The following is a 17343-nucleotide window of genomic DNA, read 5'->3' on the forward strand; positions in this document are numbered from 1 at the left end:
AGAACCCATCATGTGATTTTGACAAGTCACGTGACTGTGCTCTACTTCTACCTTCTTGTTGTTTTTTACACTTTTCCATTAAGAAGAGTAGCAATTTGTTGGATTCAAAGTTGCAAATCAGGAGAGCTCAATGCACATGTGTAAAGCACTTGCAGTGCTTTAAAACGTGGGGGCATCTGATTTTAAAGAAGCAGTAAGTGCTTGGTATTGCCACACCACTGCTTTATAAATCAGCCCCTAAGACATTAAAGTAGTCTAAAGCTCAGCCTTCTGCTCAAAAGCAAAAATAAAGCCTTTATTTTAGTTCTTACTATGATATTTGAAAATATACGTGTAGAGCCCCTATACATTTACTTAGACTATTTCTTAGCACAAGCGTGGCTGATTACATTGTTGAGGATAATTACATTAATTTATGATAGTATAACTGCACTCATCAGAAAAAGGACTCTCTTAGTTTTAATGCTTGGACAATTTCTAAGCCATTGTTCTATACACTTTTGCAACTGCAAAACACTATAAATGACCCAAGCACAAACTATCTCTTATTCAAAAGGGAAATAGTTAGTTAATTTCTACTTTTGTAAAATAGATATATATTTCTGTAAATGATAATTCCAAGTACAGGCAAGAAACATCTGATTTTATTTAATCTATGATTCCAGTGAAAACAATTTGTTTTATTTTTTTTTCTTTAACTAAATGCTTCAACTGCTTCAACCTTATACTGAATATGTGCATGTATGAGTAGAATCTTACCAAGCTGCTCATTTGTTTTCCAATCTCATAATATCCTGTTTTGAGGGAAGGGCTACAATCATTTAATTCAAATTATCACACAGTTAATTATCCAGTCCTTTTTCTCTCCATTTATTCTCCTTATTCCCAGCCTTTTTGGTATAAACAGTTTAGTTAAGCTCCAGTGTGATTTGGACATAAGTGTGAGATTTTGAAAGCCAACTTTTTAGTTTTCCGTTGAAACTCGCTAGCCATGGTGCTGGTAGAAAATAACATCTTAAGCTGTCAGTTAGCACTTGGTGAATATGCCTCTATTCAGGATGTAGTTTAATAAATGCCAGGGCATGTATAAAAAAACAAACAGCAGCTAGAATGACCACAACTTGATCATCACTGACAGTTATTCCAAGTTTAACTTACATTAGACTCAGAAATAAAGAAGTATGTGAAGGGGTGACTGAATACCAAATATTGTTATGTGCATAAGAAAAATATTGCGGACAGAGAATTATTAAAATAATTAAAATACTTAAAGTCTGATAGGTAAAAAGCTAGAATTTCACTTTAAAAAACTGCAGCGAATGAAAAAACAATTTGAAAAAATCAGTAGCTGTTATGACAAATGTCATTTAATTTAAATACAAATCAGCTTTTACAAGCGAAAGCAAGTGAGCCTGTATTAGTGTGATATTTTAATTGTGGTACTGCTTATACACTTGTTTCAGTATATGAATAGTAATGTGAAAAGTGTTGTTTTTTTTTTTAGAAGCTTCATATTGAATGTTTTCTTTTTTTGTTAGGTTCTCCATGAAGAGATAGAGATGCCAGGCTCAAACCTCAGACTTTGCTATTTGAGTTCTCGAACCCCTAGATACAAGTCCCTGTTAAAAATTACAATGACCCAGTCTGTGGTTCCTGTTAATCTCATCAAGGTCCATTTAATGGTGGCTGTTGAAGGACATTTGTTCCAGAAGACCTTCCAGGCTTCACCAAATTTAGCTTATACATTTGTCTGGGATAAAAGTGATGCTTATGGTCAAAGGGTGTATGGACTGTCAGATGCTGTAGGTGAGTTTGGTTTGCTTGGTATAGTTTTATATTGTAGAATTGACAACATTGACAGAATTATGAACAAGGAGAGTGAGTGAGGTACACTGAATAGAAGAGAATTGTGGCTGCTATGCCCACATTAATCCAACCAGCAACCCTCTAAATACTACAATTTTTATATCCTGCTAGACAAATGGGCCATCAGGATCAATGCTTTATATATTATTCCACGATGGTCCATGATGTATGTAGGATATTGATATTCATTTTGAACAGAGCAGCTACGATCCTCCTCTTTGGTGCTCCTGGCCCCTCCCTCCTACTGAGTGCCCCCACAGTGAGTAGCTTGCTATGGGGGCATCCTGAGCCGAGCCACAGCTCCATGAGTCCATTCAGATATGGAGCTGTGGCTCATACCCTCTCTCTCCTCACTGGCTGACTGACTCCCAGTCATTGAGGAGGGAGAGTCTCCGACAGTCAAGTCCCTCGTGCAACATCTCTGGGTTGAGCTGAGACTCAGGTAGGTATTAGGGGGCTGCTGCACACAGAAGGTTTTTTTTTATCTTAATGCATAGAATGCATTAAAATAAAAAAAAACCCTTCTAACTTTAGAACTACTTTAAGGAAATATGTTTTCTCTGAAATAATGGTTACTGGCTCTAGAATCTAGAATGGCTAAACTTGATGTTTTGTTCCTTTTAGTTGCAGCTCAGTTTCACAGTGATGTGTTTAAACTAACATAACATTTTAACCCCAAGGTTAAAAATATTAGGTATTTATCAATTTAATCAGTTTTATTTAGCAAATCCTGCCTTTGCATTAATATTAATACTTTTGTGTGTAATTTGGTGTGATCCTGGACCATCCTTGCTGGTAATGCTGGTAGTAGCACTAGCTAAAGGTAGCAATTGTGCCATGTATTATAATGAATGAAAAGGATATAAAATAAACTCAGAGAAAATAAATGCTCATACACAACAAATTAAAAGATTGTCAAAAGAAATCCATACAAATCATTGTATATAATGGAAATAGGAGAAATAGAAAGTGATGTGTTTAATCATCTAGTCTGTTTTCTTTACTTGGCCAATGGCATTCCTTAAAGGTCATGTACCTGATGACCTTATGCAGAAAAAATGTACTATTACAGGATTGTTTGCATCTATACTAGTATTGCTTAACATCACTCCAATGTCTTTGTAATTAGTGTTGAGCGACACGGACTGTATTATTCGTGTTCGTACCGAATAATTGGATTTTTGTTACCCGAACACGGACACGGACACTTTACTGTATGTTCGGGTAAAAATCCGTGTTCGGTCGTTTTATTTCCGGGTTTTGCATGCTTTGGCGCTCTTTTCATGGCGGGCTTTCAACAGCCAATCAACAATCGTTTAACTGGTGTGCCTTAAGCCATCCCAGCCATGCCTGCAAATGTCTCAGTAGCTGTGATTGGCCGTCTGAAGCATGTGACCAAGTCTTTATAAGTTCCAGGCAGCCGCAGCGTCTTCATTCTGCTGCTTAGATCAGGGACAGAGCACACATCAATGTGCTGGCTGCTGATTAGGGAAAGACAGGCAGGAAAAAACCATTTGTGTCCGGATAGAATTGAGGGACAGGTCGGAGTGTTTAGGCAGGGCGAGTTGTAGGCATTTTAGGGATAGAGTCTGCTGAATTATAGGGTCAGTGTCTTCTACAAAGTACAATCGATATTGCTGTGTGGGGGGTGGGGTGACTCTGCACTCAATCCTGATCTACGATCTCTTCTCAATCCTTTTAGGGAGAGGCTGCTGCTGCTGAATTTTAGGGAAACTGTGTTCTACAAACTACAATCGATATTGCTGTGTGGTGTGGGATAGGAGATAGGCAGGTGTCAGTGATCCACATCCATTTTTCTGTGTGTGAGCTGCAGTGAACACAATCTTTTTGGGCTGCAGTGAACACAATCTTTTTGGGGTGCAGTGAACAACGTCCTTTTTGGGGTGCAGTGAACAAAATCTTTTTGGGGTGCAGTGAACAAAATCCTTTTTGGGGTGCAGTGAACAACATCCTTTTTGGGGTGCAGTGAACACAATCTTTTTGGGGTGCAGTGAACAAAATCCTTTGTGGGGTGCAGTGAACACAATCTTTGTGGGGTGCAGTGAACACAATCTTTTTGGGGTGCAGTGAACAACATCCTTTTTGGGGTGCAGTGAACAAAATCCTTTTTGGGGTGCAGTGAACACAATCTTTTTGGGGTGCAGTGAACAAAATCCTTTGTGGGGTGCAGTAAACACAATCTTTTTGGGGTGCAGTGAACAAAATCCTTTTTGGGGTGCAGTGAAAAACATCCTTTTTGGGGTGCAGTGAACAAAATCCTTTTTGGGGTGCAGTGAACAACATCCTTTTTGGGGTGCAGTGAACAAAATCCTTTTAGGGTGCAGTGAACACAATCTTTGTGGGGTACAGTGAACAGAATCTTTGTGGGGTGCAGTGAACACAATCTTTGGGGGGTACAGTGAACACAATTTTTTTTTTGGGGTGCAGTGAACAAAATCCTTTGTGGGGTGCAGTGAACACAATCTTTGTGGGGTGCAGTGAACACAATCTTTTGGGGTGCAGTGAACAAAATCCTTTGTGGGGTGCAGTGAACACAATCTTTGTGGGGTGCAGTGAACACAATCTTTTTGGGGTGCAGTGAACAAAATCCTTTTTGGGGTGCAGTGAACACAATCTTTGTGGGGTGCAGTGAACACAATCTTTTTGGGGTGGAGTGAACAAAATCCTTTTTGGGGTGCAGTGAACAACATCCTTTTTGGGGTGCAGTGAACAAAATCCTTTTTGGGGTGCAGTGAACACAATCTTTTTGGGGTGCAGTGAACAAAATCCTTTGTGGGGTGCAGTGAACACAATCTTTGTGGGGTGCAGTGAACACAATCTTTTTGGGGTGCAGTGAACAACATCCTTTTTGGGGTGCAGTGAACAAAATCCTTTTTGGGGTGCAGTGAACACAATCTTTTTGGGGTGCAGTGAACAAAATCCTTTGTGGGGTGCAGTGAACACAATCTTTGTGGGGTACAGTGAACATAAACTTTGTGGGGTGCAGTGAACACAATCTTTGGGGGGTACAGTGAACACAATCTTTTTGGGGTGCAGTGAACAAAATCCTTTGTGGGGTGCAGTGAACACAATCTTTGGGGGGTACAGTGAACACAATCTTTTTGGGGTGCAGTGAACAAAATCCTTTGTGGGGTGCAGTGAACACAATATTTGTGGGGTGCAGTGAACACAATCTTTTTGGGGTGCAGTGAACAAAATCCTTTTTGGGGTGCAGTGAACAACATCCTTTTTGGGGTGCAGTGAACACAATCTTTTTGGGGTGCAGTGAACAAAATCCTTTGTGGGGTGCAGTGAACACAATATTTGTGGGGTACAGTGAACAGAATCTTTGTGGGGTGCAGTGAACACAATCTTTGGGGGGTACAGTGAACACAATCTTTTTGGGGTGCAGTGAACAAAATCCTTTGTGGGGTGCAGTGAACACAATCTTTGGGGGGTACAGTGAACACAATCTTTTTGGGGTGCAGTGAACAAAATCCTTTGTGGGGTGCAGTGAACACAATCTTTGTGGGGTGCAGTGAACACAATTTTTTTGGGGTGCAGTGAACAAAATCCTTTTTGGGGTGCAGTGAACAACATCCTTTTTGGGGTGCAGTGAACACAATCTTTTTGGGGTGCAGTGAACAAAATCCTTTGTGGGGTGCAGTGAACACAATCTTTGTGGGGTACAGGGAACAGAATCTTTGTGGGGTGCAGTGAACACAATCTTTGGGGGGTACAGTGAACACAATCTTTTTGGGGTGCAGTGAACAAAATCCTTTTAGGGTGCAGTGAACACAATCTTTGTGGGGTGCAGTGAACAAAATCCTTTTTGAGGTGCAGTGAACACAATCTTTGTGGGGTGCAGTGAACACAATCTTTGTGGGGTACAGTGAACACAATCTCATACTTCTGAAGATTTGAGGGTGCTGCCTGTTCCATACTCCTCCTCCTACTGCTCAACCATCCTTATAGGGGTACAAACAATAGTAATTGGGGCCTAGTGTGGTGGTGTACGTGTGAGATACATACACTTTCTTTTTGATCATATTTTCTATTCCGCTATTCAATTAAATCCTTTGGGGATCAATTAAATTGCGTGATAGTCTGTGTCGGTACGTGTGAGATCCACCTTTCCAAGTTTTTGGGGTTCATCTCATACTTCTGAAGATTTGAGGGTGCTGCCTGTTCCATACTCCTCCTCCTACTGCTCAACCATCCTTTTAGGGGTACAAACAGTAGTAATTGGGGCCTAGTGTGGTGGTGTACGTGTGAGATACATACACTTTCTTTTTGATCATATTTTCTATTCCGCTATTTAAATAAAACCTTTGGGGATCAATTAAATTGCGTGATAGTCTGTGTCGGTACGTGTGAGATCCACCTTTCCAAGTTTTTGGGGTTCATCTCATACTTCTGAAGATTTGAGGGTGCTACCTGTTCCATACTCCTCCTCCTACTGCTCAACCATCCTTTTAGGGGTACAAACAATAGTAATTGGGGCCTAGTGTGGTGGTGTACGTGTGAGATACATACACTTTCTTTTTGATCATATTTTCTATTCCGCTATTCAATTAAAACCTTTGGGGATCAATTAAATTGCGTGATAGTCTGTGTCGGTACGTGTGAGATCCACCTTTCCAAGTTTTTGAGGTTCATCTCATACTTCTGAAGATTTGAGGGTGCTGTCTGTTCCATACTCCTTCCTACTCCTCATCCATCCTTTTAGGGGTAGAAACAATAGTAATTGGGGCCTAGTGTGGTTTTGTACGTGCGAGATACATACACTTTTTTGGATCATATTTCCTATTCCGCTATTCAATAAAAACCTTTCTAGGGCAAGATCTTAAATTACTGAAATATGAGGAGACCGTCAAATAAGGGCCGTGGCCTGGGTCGTGGTGCTGCTGGTAGAGCTCCTGTTGCAAGGAGAGGACGTGGTCGATCTGTGCCAGCTACACGCACAAGTGAAACACCTTCCTCAAGTGTGAGTAGGCGACAGAACCTGCATCAGTATTTGGTAGGGCATCATACGCCCCTAGAAGTGATGAGGCCAGAACAAGTGGAGGCGATAGTAGATTGGTTTGCTGCTGACAGTGCCTCCAGTTCCTTCACATTGTCTCCCACCCAGTCTACTGCAGAAAGGTCACAGTTGGCACCTGCAGCCCATGTCCAACCGTCTTTCACCTCACCCCCTTGCAAATCAGGCAAGCAGTCTGAGCCCCAAGCCATACAGCAGTCTCTTCTTCATTTTGATGACTCTGTCAGCAGGGTTTCCCAGGGCCATCCACCTAGCCCTGCCCCAGAAGTGGAAGAGATTGTGTGCAGCGATGCCCAACCACTTATTTCTCAAGATGAGTACATGCAAGGATCATCGCAGCACGTCTCCGATGATGACGAAACGCAGGTGCCAACTGCTGCGGCGTTCAGCATTGTGGAGACCGACAAGGAGGGCAGGGGTGAAGACTGGGTGGAAGATGATGTGGAGGACGATGAGGTCCTCGACCCCACATGGAATGAACGTCATGCAGGTGACCTGAGTAGTTTGGAGGAAGAGGCGGTGGTCGCACAGAGCCACCAGCACAGCAGAAGAGGGAGCAGGGTGCAGAAGCGGAGCGGCCGTGCCCTAGACACTACGCCCGCTACTGCCCAACGCAGCAAGGGAACGAGCGCACCAAAGTCAGCTCAAAGGAGTTCTCTAGCGTGGAAGTTCTTTAGAAAATGTGCTGATGACAGGACACAAGTGGTTTGCACCCTGTGCAATCAGAGCTTGAAGCGAGGCATAAACCTTCTCAACCTGAGCACAACCTGCATGATCAGGCATCTAAGTGCAAAGCACGAGCTGCAGTGGAGTACACACCTTCAAAACCAAGAAACGTCTCTGGCTCATCCTGCTTCCTCTTCTGCTGCAGTCTCGGCCGCTCCAGCCACATCTGTAGTGATACCGGCACCTGCCACCCCGCAAACAGACGATCTGTCAGCAACACCACCACCTGGGTCACCAACAACCATCTCCACAATGTCCCGTGGAAGCATTCAGCTTTCCATCTCCCAAACACTTGAGAGGAAGAGGAAGTACCCCCCTACCCACCCGCGATCCCTGGCCCTGAATGCCAGCATTTCAAAATTATTGGCCTTTGAAATGCTGTCATTCCGTCTGGTGGAGACGCACAGTTTTTAAAACCTTATGTCGGTGGCTGTCCCACAGTACGTCGTGCCCAGCCGCCACTACTTTTCCAGGCAAGCCATCCCTTCCCTGCACAACCAAGTGGGGGAAAAAATCAGGTGTGCACTGCGCAACGCCATCTGTGCCAAGGTCCACCTAACTACCGATACGTGGACCAGTAAGCACGGTCAGGGGCGTTATATCTCCCTAACGGCACACTGGGTAAATGCAGTGGCGGATGGGCCTGAGGCGGATAGCAATTTGGCGCATGTCCTTCCACCACCGAGGATTGCAGGGCGCTTCAGTTTGCCTCCTGTTCCTAACTCCTCCTACTCCGCTTCCTCATCCTCTACCGCCTCCTCATCCGGACAGCGTAACACCTTCACCACCAACTTCAGCACGGCCAGGGGTAAACGACAGCAGGCAGTTTTACAACTTGCCTGTTTGGGGGACAAACCACACACCGCGCAGGAGTTGTGGAGGAGCATGGAACAGCAGACAAATGAGTGGTTGCTGCCAGCGAGCCTCAAGCCCGGCCTGGGCGAAATCTCATAGCAGCTCTGGGCCTAGCCGGTTTGACGCACATCCCTTGCCTGGCGCATGTGCTGAATTTGGTGGTGCAGAGGTTCCTTAAAAACTACCCCGATATGTCAGAGCTGCTGCAGAAAGTGCGGGCCGTTTCTCACCCTGCTGCTGCTCGCCTGGCAGCGCTGCAGCGTAACTTCGGCCTTCCCGCTCACCGCCTCATATGTGACGTGCCCACAAGGTGGAACTCCACCTTGCACATGCTGGAAAGACTGTGCGAGCAGCTGCAGGCCATAGTGGAGTTTCAGCTGCAGCACGCACGCGTGAGTCGCTCTGCGGAACAGCACCACTTCACCACCAATAACTGGGCCTCCATGCGAGACCTGTGTGCCTTGTTGCGCTGTTTTGAGTACTCCACCAACATGGCCAGTGGCAATGACACCGTTCTCAGCTTAACTATCCCACTTCTATGCCTCCTTGAAAAAACAATTCGGGCGATGATGGAAGAGGATGTGGCACAGGATGAGGAGGAGGAGGAGGATGAAGAGGTAACATTTCCAAGGCTTTCAGGGCAGTCATTCGCAAGGGGCTCCGAGGGTGGGTTCCTGCACACACAAACGCCAGGGACACAATTGTCCAGCAGGGGCACAGTTCTGGAGGATGAGGAGGATGAGGAGGAGGAGGAGCTGGAGGAGGAGATGGAACCATGTTCACAGCAGGGTGGCACCCAGGCCAGCTCATGGCCATCACTGGTGCGTGGCTGGGGGGATACAGAGGACACGGACGATACACCTCCCACAGAGGACAGCCTTTCGTTGCCTCTGGGCAGCCTGGCACACATGAGCGATTACATGCTGCAGTGTCTCCACAACGACCACCGAGTCGCCCACATTCTAACTTGTGCTGATTACTGGGTGGCCACGCTGCTGGATCCCCGTTACAAGGACAACGTACCATCCTTAATTCACTCACTGGAGCGCGATCCCAAGATGCGCGAGTACAAGCGCACGCTGGTAGACGCCATGCTGCTGGCATTCCCATCTGACAGCGGGGCCGCAGTGGAAGCACAAGGCAGAGGAGGAGGAGGAGGAGGTCGCCAACGCAACCAGGGCACCGCCAGCACCTCAGAAGGCAGGGTTAGCATGGCCGAAATGTGGAAAAGCTTTGTCAGCACGCCACAACAAACAGCAGCACCAGCAGCTCAGATGGAACGTCTTAGCAGGAGGCAGCATTTTACCAACATGGTGGAGCAGTATGTGTGCACACGCCTACATGTAGTGAATGAGGGGTCTGCCCCCTTCAACTTCTGGGTCTCCAAATTGGGCACATGGCCTGAGCTTGCCCTTTACGCCTTGGAGGTGCTGGCGTGCCCTGCAGCCAGTGTATTATCTGAACGGGTATTTAGCACGTTATAACAGACAAGCGCAGCCGCCTTTTCAGAGACAATGTGGACAAGCTCACGTTCATTAAAATGAACCAGGCATGGATCCCACGGGACTTTTCCGTACCTTGTGCAGAATAGCAATGGGTACCAACCTTACCCACCCATTGTTCCATTTTTGCTCTTTCTCACTCTTTTGGGGTGTACCCTCATTTAAAATTTGTGAAAAGAAGCAGTGTTGGCTACCTTGTCCTCCTCCTCAGGGCCAGATTAACGTAGGGGCTATTGGAGCTGCAGCTCCAGGCCCCTACCTTTTATATAGGCCCCGGGTTGGCCATATTCACTGTTACCGCTCTTCTGTCACTTGTAAACCCAGAAGTCTGGCTTCTATGCTCGCTTCCCCAGGCAGCACCCTCAGAACCTCCCCACACAGCGCGAAGGCCGGACAAGGAGGGACAGTTGCCGATGCATGGATGTGTTTATGGGCTTCAGAGACAGCATCCCATGTTGAATTAGGCATGCATGGCTGCACCCTTCCTCCTCTGGGTGCATGGCAAGGCACGGCCCTTAAGGCCCTTCAAAATCCTCAGCACCAAGCCCATGATGCTCTTAATCCGGCCCTGGTCCTCCTCCACCGCCGCTTCCACCTACACCGCCCATAGGTGTGCGCAGCCTATTGCATTAAGGTGTGCACCCCAAAGTTGAAATACACATGCATGTGTTTGCCAGCAGGGAGAGTAATGTATCGGGGCCATGTACCTGTAGGCAAAGAGAAATAGAGCAGAGCAGGTCCGAGGGAGATCTTTCCCATCTCCTCACTGGCAATGCTATGTGCCCTAGGTGATTAGGGTGTGCCCAGGCACACCCAGCACACCCTGTGCGCATGCCTATGTCACCGCCACATCCACCACCACCTCAACCTCCCTCCTACTCCATATGGGCCTCGTCCTTCAGAGATGAAGAAGAACATTTTTTTATTTTTCTGTTTTTTTTTGTTGTTTTAAGTTATTTCCCTATCCACATTTGTTTGCAGAGCACTTGCCATGCTCTTAATTACGTTTTGCTGCCATTTGCAGCACTCTAGCCCTTTCCTTTTGTGTTTTAGAGCCATTTTAGTGCCTTAAAGTTCGGGTCCCCATTGACTTCAATGGGGTTCGGTGTCCGGGAAAAGTTCGGTAAAAGTCCGGGACACGGACCCGGACTTTTTTTTAAAGTTCGGCCGAACCCGTCGAACACGGACATCTAGGTGTCCGCTCAACCCTATTTGTAATCTCATTTTCAAGCAGCCTAGTGTCACCAACATAAACCAAAGAATTGGTTTTGCACAATTGGACATTCAATGACCAAAGCTGCAGAAATTGTGAGAAGTTGAACTTAACTTCAATATTTTTCCAACCCTAAAGTGTATGTATACCCAAAACATTAGGTTAAAATCACTATCAGATTATTTTTTGCTGCCTGTGTCTCTGTTGGAGAATACCTGTAACTAGTGGGGACCAATGGCCGACAAGGTCAGGCAAGCTCAGTTCTCAGGTCTGCGAGACTTAGGAAAGTCTGAATTACTAGACCAATAATCCGTCTTGGGGTCACAAGCCAAGGTCAATGAGGAGGAGAGTTTTGAAGTCTGGGTCACAAGCCAAGGTCGATGCAGGAGGAGAGTTTTGTAGTCGGGGTCACAAGCCAAAATCGTTTTCCAAACAGCAATAGAAGTAGCTCAAGTAGTATGCAGGATCAGACCACAATAATCTGGCAACAAGAAGTGCAAAAGCAAGGCTTATATAGGAAGTGCATGGGAGGAGCAAGGAGCTCAAGGTTCAATAGCAATCAAGACACAAGTCAGGGTTGTCCAATAGATCAAGCAGGATTGTACAACAAATCAAGCAGGGTGCTATCCAGCATCCCAGATTGCTCAGCAAGATGAATCAATGCCAGACACAGAAGAGGTCCCAAGTTCAAGCCCAGGTCCTGACAGTCTCCTTCGGATGATATATTTTACCCGTCTCTCCTTGAAATGCATCAGGTGGATTATGCAGCTTGGTTAAACAAACTTAAAAAAAAAAATACTTATTTATAGAAATAGAAAAATGCCTAATAGTTTTATATTAATAGAGATTATAAAATATTTAGCACAGTAGGTAGTAAAATATATCCACTGTTTTTGTTTCAGTGTGTACAGTATGATAGTGTCTAGAGTATGTCCGTATTAAGACAAACTGCTGTCTGTTACGCTGTTGCTATGGTTGCTCACTGTAATGCTTTAATTTCATACAGTGGGATATACAGTGGGGTTGATTTACTAAAACTGGACAGTGCAAAATCGGGGGCAGCTGTGCATGGTAGCCAATCGTCTTCTAACTTCAGCTTGTTCAATTAGAAAAAAAAACCTGGAAGCTGATTGGCTACCATGCATAGCTGCACCAGATTTTGCACTCTCTTTAGGCTCCGTTCACATCTAGGCGTTTTGGGGCGTTTTTGGGGCGTTTTTCTGCTCTAGGATCAGCTCTCAAAACGCCCAACAAGACAAATCCTATTCATTTCAATGGCCCCTGTTCACATCTGAGCGTTTTGACGCTGTATACAAAACGCCCAACGCTCAAAAAAGTACATGAGCTTCTTTTTGGGCAGATTACAGGCGTTTTCCATTGATCTCTATTCAATCTAAAAACGCCTGCACAAAAATCGCGGTAAAAATCGCGGTAAAATCGCGGTAAAAAACGCCGCAAAAATCGCGGTAAAAAACGCGCGAAAAACACTACGCTCAGGTGTGAATGTAGCCTTAAGCAAATCAACCCCAGTATGTTTGTTTATATAAAAAAAATTGGTGACAACAAATTATCAGTTAGTCTGCACTGTAGCCATAGTCCCACCTTGATTTTTATTTTTGCCATTTTTATTTTTGCCATTAACCATCTCTATTGCCAGTATTCATTCTCTGGAAAGTTGCCATGTTTAGAAATCAGTTAGCAGTTTTCTTTTTCCCAAGCAAAGTCCAAACTATGACAAAATAAGCAAGTGAAAATTTGCAAGCACTGACGAGTTTGTTTAATCATCACCCTAATTATTGAAAATTCCTTATTAGTCTCTCACTCATGTCTAATTTTATTATTATCAACACAACAAAGCTGTTCATGGCTCATTCCAACCTGACATTGCTAACAAGATATTATTGTAAAATTCCACTTAAGACCTTTGGGAAAAGAGCATCTCCAAATTATAGCCTCACAAATTAATTGGAAAGCAAAATGAATTAAGATATATATTTATGATGTTAAAACCTTTGAAATTGCTATTAGATCTCTTTGCAAATCTTGGATTCGGAGCATCAGCTTGTAAAGAATACAAAAGTACAAAGAACCGATAGCATCATTTATCAACATGCTGCAAATGTTCTAAGCGATAGAAAAAAGATGAACTATTAAACCATAAGCGTACAGAAGAAAAAAAATGTAGCGACAGGCCTCTATTATTCAAAGTGTTCTGATTTATATGTTATAATAATACCGCTTTTTCAAAAAACATATATATTTGGTAATTTTTAATAATTACCTAAAGCATTAGACTTTTGCTAATATATCTTACATATCCGTATTTGTGCATTTCTGATTAATGTTTTAGATATTTTATAGCAATGTTGCTTCCATCTTCATAGAAAAACATAATGCTTTACATCTTGCCTCTTTATTTCAGTGTCTGTAGGCTTTGAGTATGAAACATGTCTTGGTCTTATATTATGGGAAAAGAGGACAGCAGCATTACAAGGGTATGAGTTGGATCCCTCAAACCTTGGAGGCTGGTCATTAGATAAGCACCACATATTAAATGTAAAAAGCGGTAAGTATAAATTCTAAGTGAGCACTTTCCATAACAACAGCTTGTCCAAAGCATACAATGAATTACTAATATTAGGGCTTGTTTCAATACAAAACTAGGAAAATATTGGTAACTAGGAACCATATACCATTCTCATTGTACAAGAATAATGTACTGTATAAAATGTATAAATGATCAAAGATCGTAGGTAGACAATAAGGAGCCTTGCATCATCCATTCAGAGATCTCAGGTAGTGTTTGTACCTGTGTCCTACCCAACCTCTCTATTTATACTGCTATTGAAAAATTGCCCCATCCTTCATTAGCCGAAGGTAAGCTTGGTCCAATATATGGCAGAAGCAGTGTATATTTAGTGTTACACTGAGTTAAAGAACAGCAAGCTTAAAATAGCACCTATTTATAACAATGGTTGATAATGCTTTCTTAGGAGCTTAGCCAAGCTTAAGCTAGTTACAAAATTAACCAGGCTTAGTAAATGGGTCAACCATAATATGACAGGTCAAAATTTTCCTATAAAAGATCCAATAACTGGCATAAATATTTCTCCTTTTCTTATGAGCACTTTATTATTTGTCCATGTCCATTTACACATATTTACACCAAAAGTTGTTTCAGTGAAAATAGTGCTTGTACAAGCAGCAGACCATCACAGTTAATATCTGATCTTTCATACAGGACTTTTGGACTTAGGATTTTTATCACCCTGAACAATTATATATTAGGGTTCTTGGTCCTTTGCTCTTTAGCAATAGTGTTTGATCTACCAAGAATTTGCACAATTCCATCTAGGTGCACTTCAAGCAGTGAAACATTTACAGACTAGTATGCTCCTGTATTTTATACACCTCTGTTTCCAAGTTCAGAGGCAGTTTGCAAGCTGGAAAAATATTTCTGAACAGGAAATACATGGCTGCAAGAAGCATTTAAAATACTTATGTTTTGTGCGCTTTTGTTGCAGTTTTTGAAGTTGGTAACAGGGTCTCTTAACATCTATGCTTGGGAGAAAGGATCTCTAATCAATTTGCTTCCACTTTTATAACCAGAAATATGGAAAAAATACCATTTTAATTACTAACTCTGTATCTGTATTTGCCATCCAAACTACCAGACTGCAAGCACAATTCCTCCACTTTAATTGTATCTCTAGACAGACAGTTCAACTAATTATGTGCGGTATTATACTATTCTAGTCTTAACCGTTAAAATACTGTAAAGTCAGACATTGTAGTGTTCACTCATGACATATTAATGTAATGGTGTCAAGTATAATTGTGGCTTTATGGAGGTTTGAGTAGTAGCTGGTGGATATAGCTATACTTATTGGATTGTAAGTGACATTTAGGTGTTAATTTACTTCCCCAGTGTTTTGACTGAGGACATTATTTTCAAAGTGCTTTTATTCCTATCGTACATCTGTGTATAAACGCTCAGGATGGTTATCATTTTATCGTATCATTACAAAATTGTAATTGGGCATTTGGTTGGATGATTGCTTCTGTAGAAATTGTGTTTATGATTAACATGTATGTAAACTCAAAAACCTTGTTTTAATAGTGTGGAAGAGTTGTATTGTTAGGTTTTTATAGCTGTCTTTGTCCCTGTTGGGTAGCTACACTCTCTCAATTTGTCTTGGTGACCACTTTCACCAGGACTAAAAGCAAAGGAAATTCCAGAATTGTATTTTATTACCAGAAAAGTAGAAGAAGTGAAATCTTCAAGTGGGGACAATTGCTCTGTCGACAATTGTCTGAAAGGGGATTTATATCCTGTTGTCTCTACTGGACAGAAAGTAAAGGAAAAATCTCTCAACTGGGACAGATACCTCTAAAGAAGACCTTGCAGGAGTCCTACCCATTTCATATTCATTCCAAAATAAAAAAAAATGTTTCTCTTATTATATTTCTTAGGCTAAAAGGGAAAATAAACCGCACTAATGTGAAAACAATGCTGTTTTTTCATAAAAATACTGAAGCAGCAACTCTTCTGATATACACAGTTCCAATAATACAACCTTTGATGAGTTGCACTAATAATGAATATTGTCCATACATTAAACAATGTTAGAATTAGAAGTCCACATGTGAAGATATGTCTTTGATTGAATATCACCACCATCTGCCACCTAGAAATGTGATCCTTAATAGCACCACCACCACCAAAAGCAAAAATGCTCGCTTACCAGCTCATATTGACCTTGTGTTACAGGAGGTTAGTAACACTTGTGGCTTAATACCCAGCCAGGGCCTTTAATAGTGTCTGTGGATCCTCCTGCAACTTCTCACGCTAAGCGGTGCTGACATCACTGCGATTGTAGTGTCCCAGAAGGACAGGTTGTTGCTTATGTGCCGGCCAGCGCTTTTGTTTTTAAGGTGCTTTTGACACCAATTTGATGTAAGTGCAATCTAAAATGGTTTGTTTGATAAAGTGGTAACAATTTTACACTATGTGGAGCCTTTTGTGTTTTGGGATACCCCTATGACAATATGGTCAGGAAGTGAGCGAGCCATACATTGCTTAACGTATGGACACTAATCATTATCAGCGCAACTCAGCAAAGGTTGTAATATGCCTTTTTTTTATAAGGGTGGTAGACTCAGCGCTAAGGATATATAACAAATAGATAGGCTGCAGCCTCCCTTAACTATAGTCGAGGACTACAGGGAGTGCAGAATTATTAGGCAAATGAGTATTTTGACCACATCATCCTCTTTATGCATGTTGTCTTACTCCAAGCTGTATAGGCTCGAAAGCCTACTACCAATTAAGCATATTAGGTGATGTGCATCTCTGTAATGAGAAGGGGTGTGGTCTAATGACATCAACACCCTATATCAGGTGTGCATAATTATTAGGCAACTTCCGTTCCTTGGGCAAAATGGGTCAAAAGAAGAACTTGACAGGCTCAGAAAAGTCAAAAATAGTGAGATATCTTGCAGAGGGATGCAGCACTCTTAAAATTGCAAAGCTTCTGAAGCGTGACCATCGAACAATCAAGCATTTCATTCAAAATAGTCAACAGGGTCGCAAGAAGCGTGTGGAAAAACCAAGGAGCAAAATAACAGCCCATGAACTGAGAAAAGTCAAGCGTGCAGCTGCCAAGATGCCACTTGCCACCAGTTTGGCCATATTTCAGAGCTGCAACATCACTGGAGTGCCCAAAAGCACAAGGTGTGCAATACTCAGAGACATGGCCAAGGTAAAAAAGGCTGAAAGACGACCACCACTGAACAAGACACACAAGCTGAAACGTCAAGACTGGGCCAAGAAATATCTCAAGACTGATTTTTCAAAGGTTTTATGGACTGATGAAATGAGAGTGAGTCTTGATGAGCCAGATGGATGGGCCCGTGGCTGGATTGGTAAAGGGCAGAGAGCTCAAGTCCGACTCAGACGCCAGCAAGGTGGAGGTGGAGTACTGGTTTGGGCTGGTATCATCAAAGATGAGCTTGTGGGGCCTTTTCGGGTTGAGGATGGAGTCAAGCTCAACTCCCAGTCCTACTGCCAGTTTCTGGAAGACACCTTCTTCAAGCAGTGGTACAGGAAGAAGTCTGCATCCTTCAAGAAAAACATGATT

The 17343-nt window shown here is 43.1% G+C and overlaps 1 protein-coding gene across 1 annotated transcript in view; it reads left to right on the top strand.

Moving 5' to 3' along the window:
* Positions 1–17343, top strand: part of LOC309552099 (teneurin-2-like) — a 1659581-nt gene that overhangs the window by 1511135 nt on the left and 131103 nt on the right. The window contains exons 18-19 of the mRNA XM_082252878.1: positions 1539–1806; positions 13626–13769. Of these exons, the coding sequence (XP_082109004.1) occupies positions 1539–1806; positions 13626–13769 (412 nt within the window). The remainder of the gene's footprint in view (positions 1–1538; positions 1807–13625; positions 13770–17343) is intronic.

Source organism: Pelophylax lessonae, assembly GCF_965119305.1.
Source record: "Pelophylax lessonae genome assembly, chromosome: 4".
Classification (NCBI taxonomy): domain Eukaryota; kingdom Metazoa; phylum Chordata; class Amphibia; order Anura; family Ranidae; genus Pelophylax; species Pelophylax lessonae.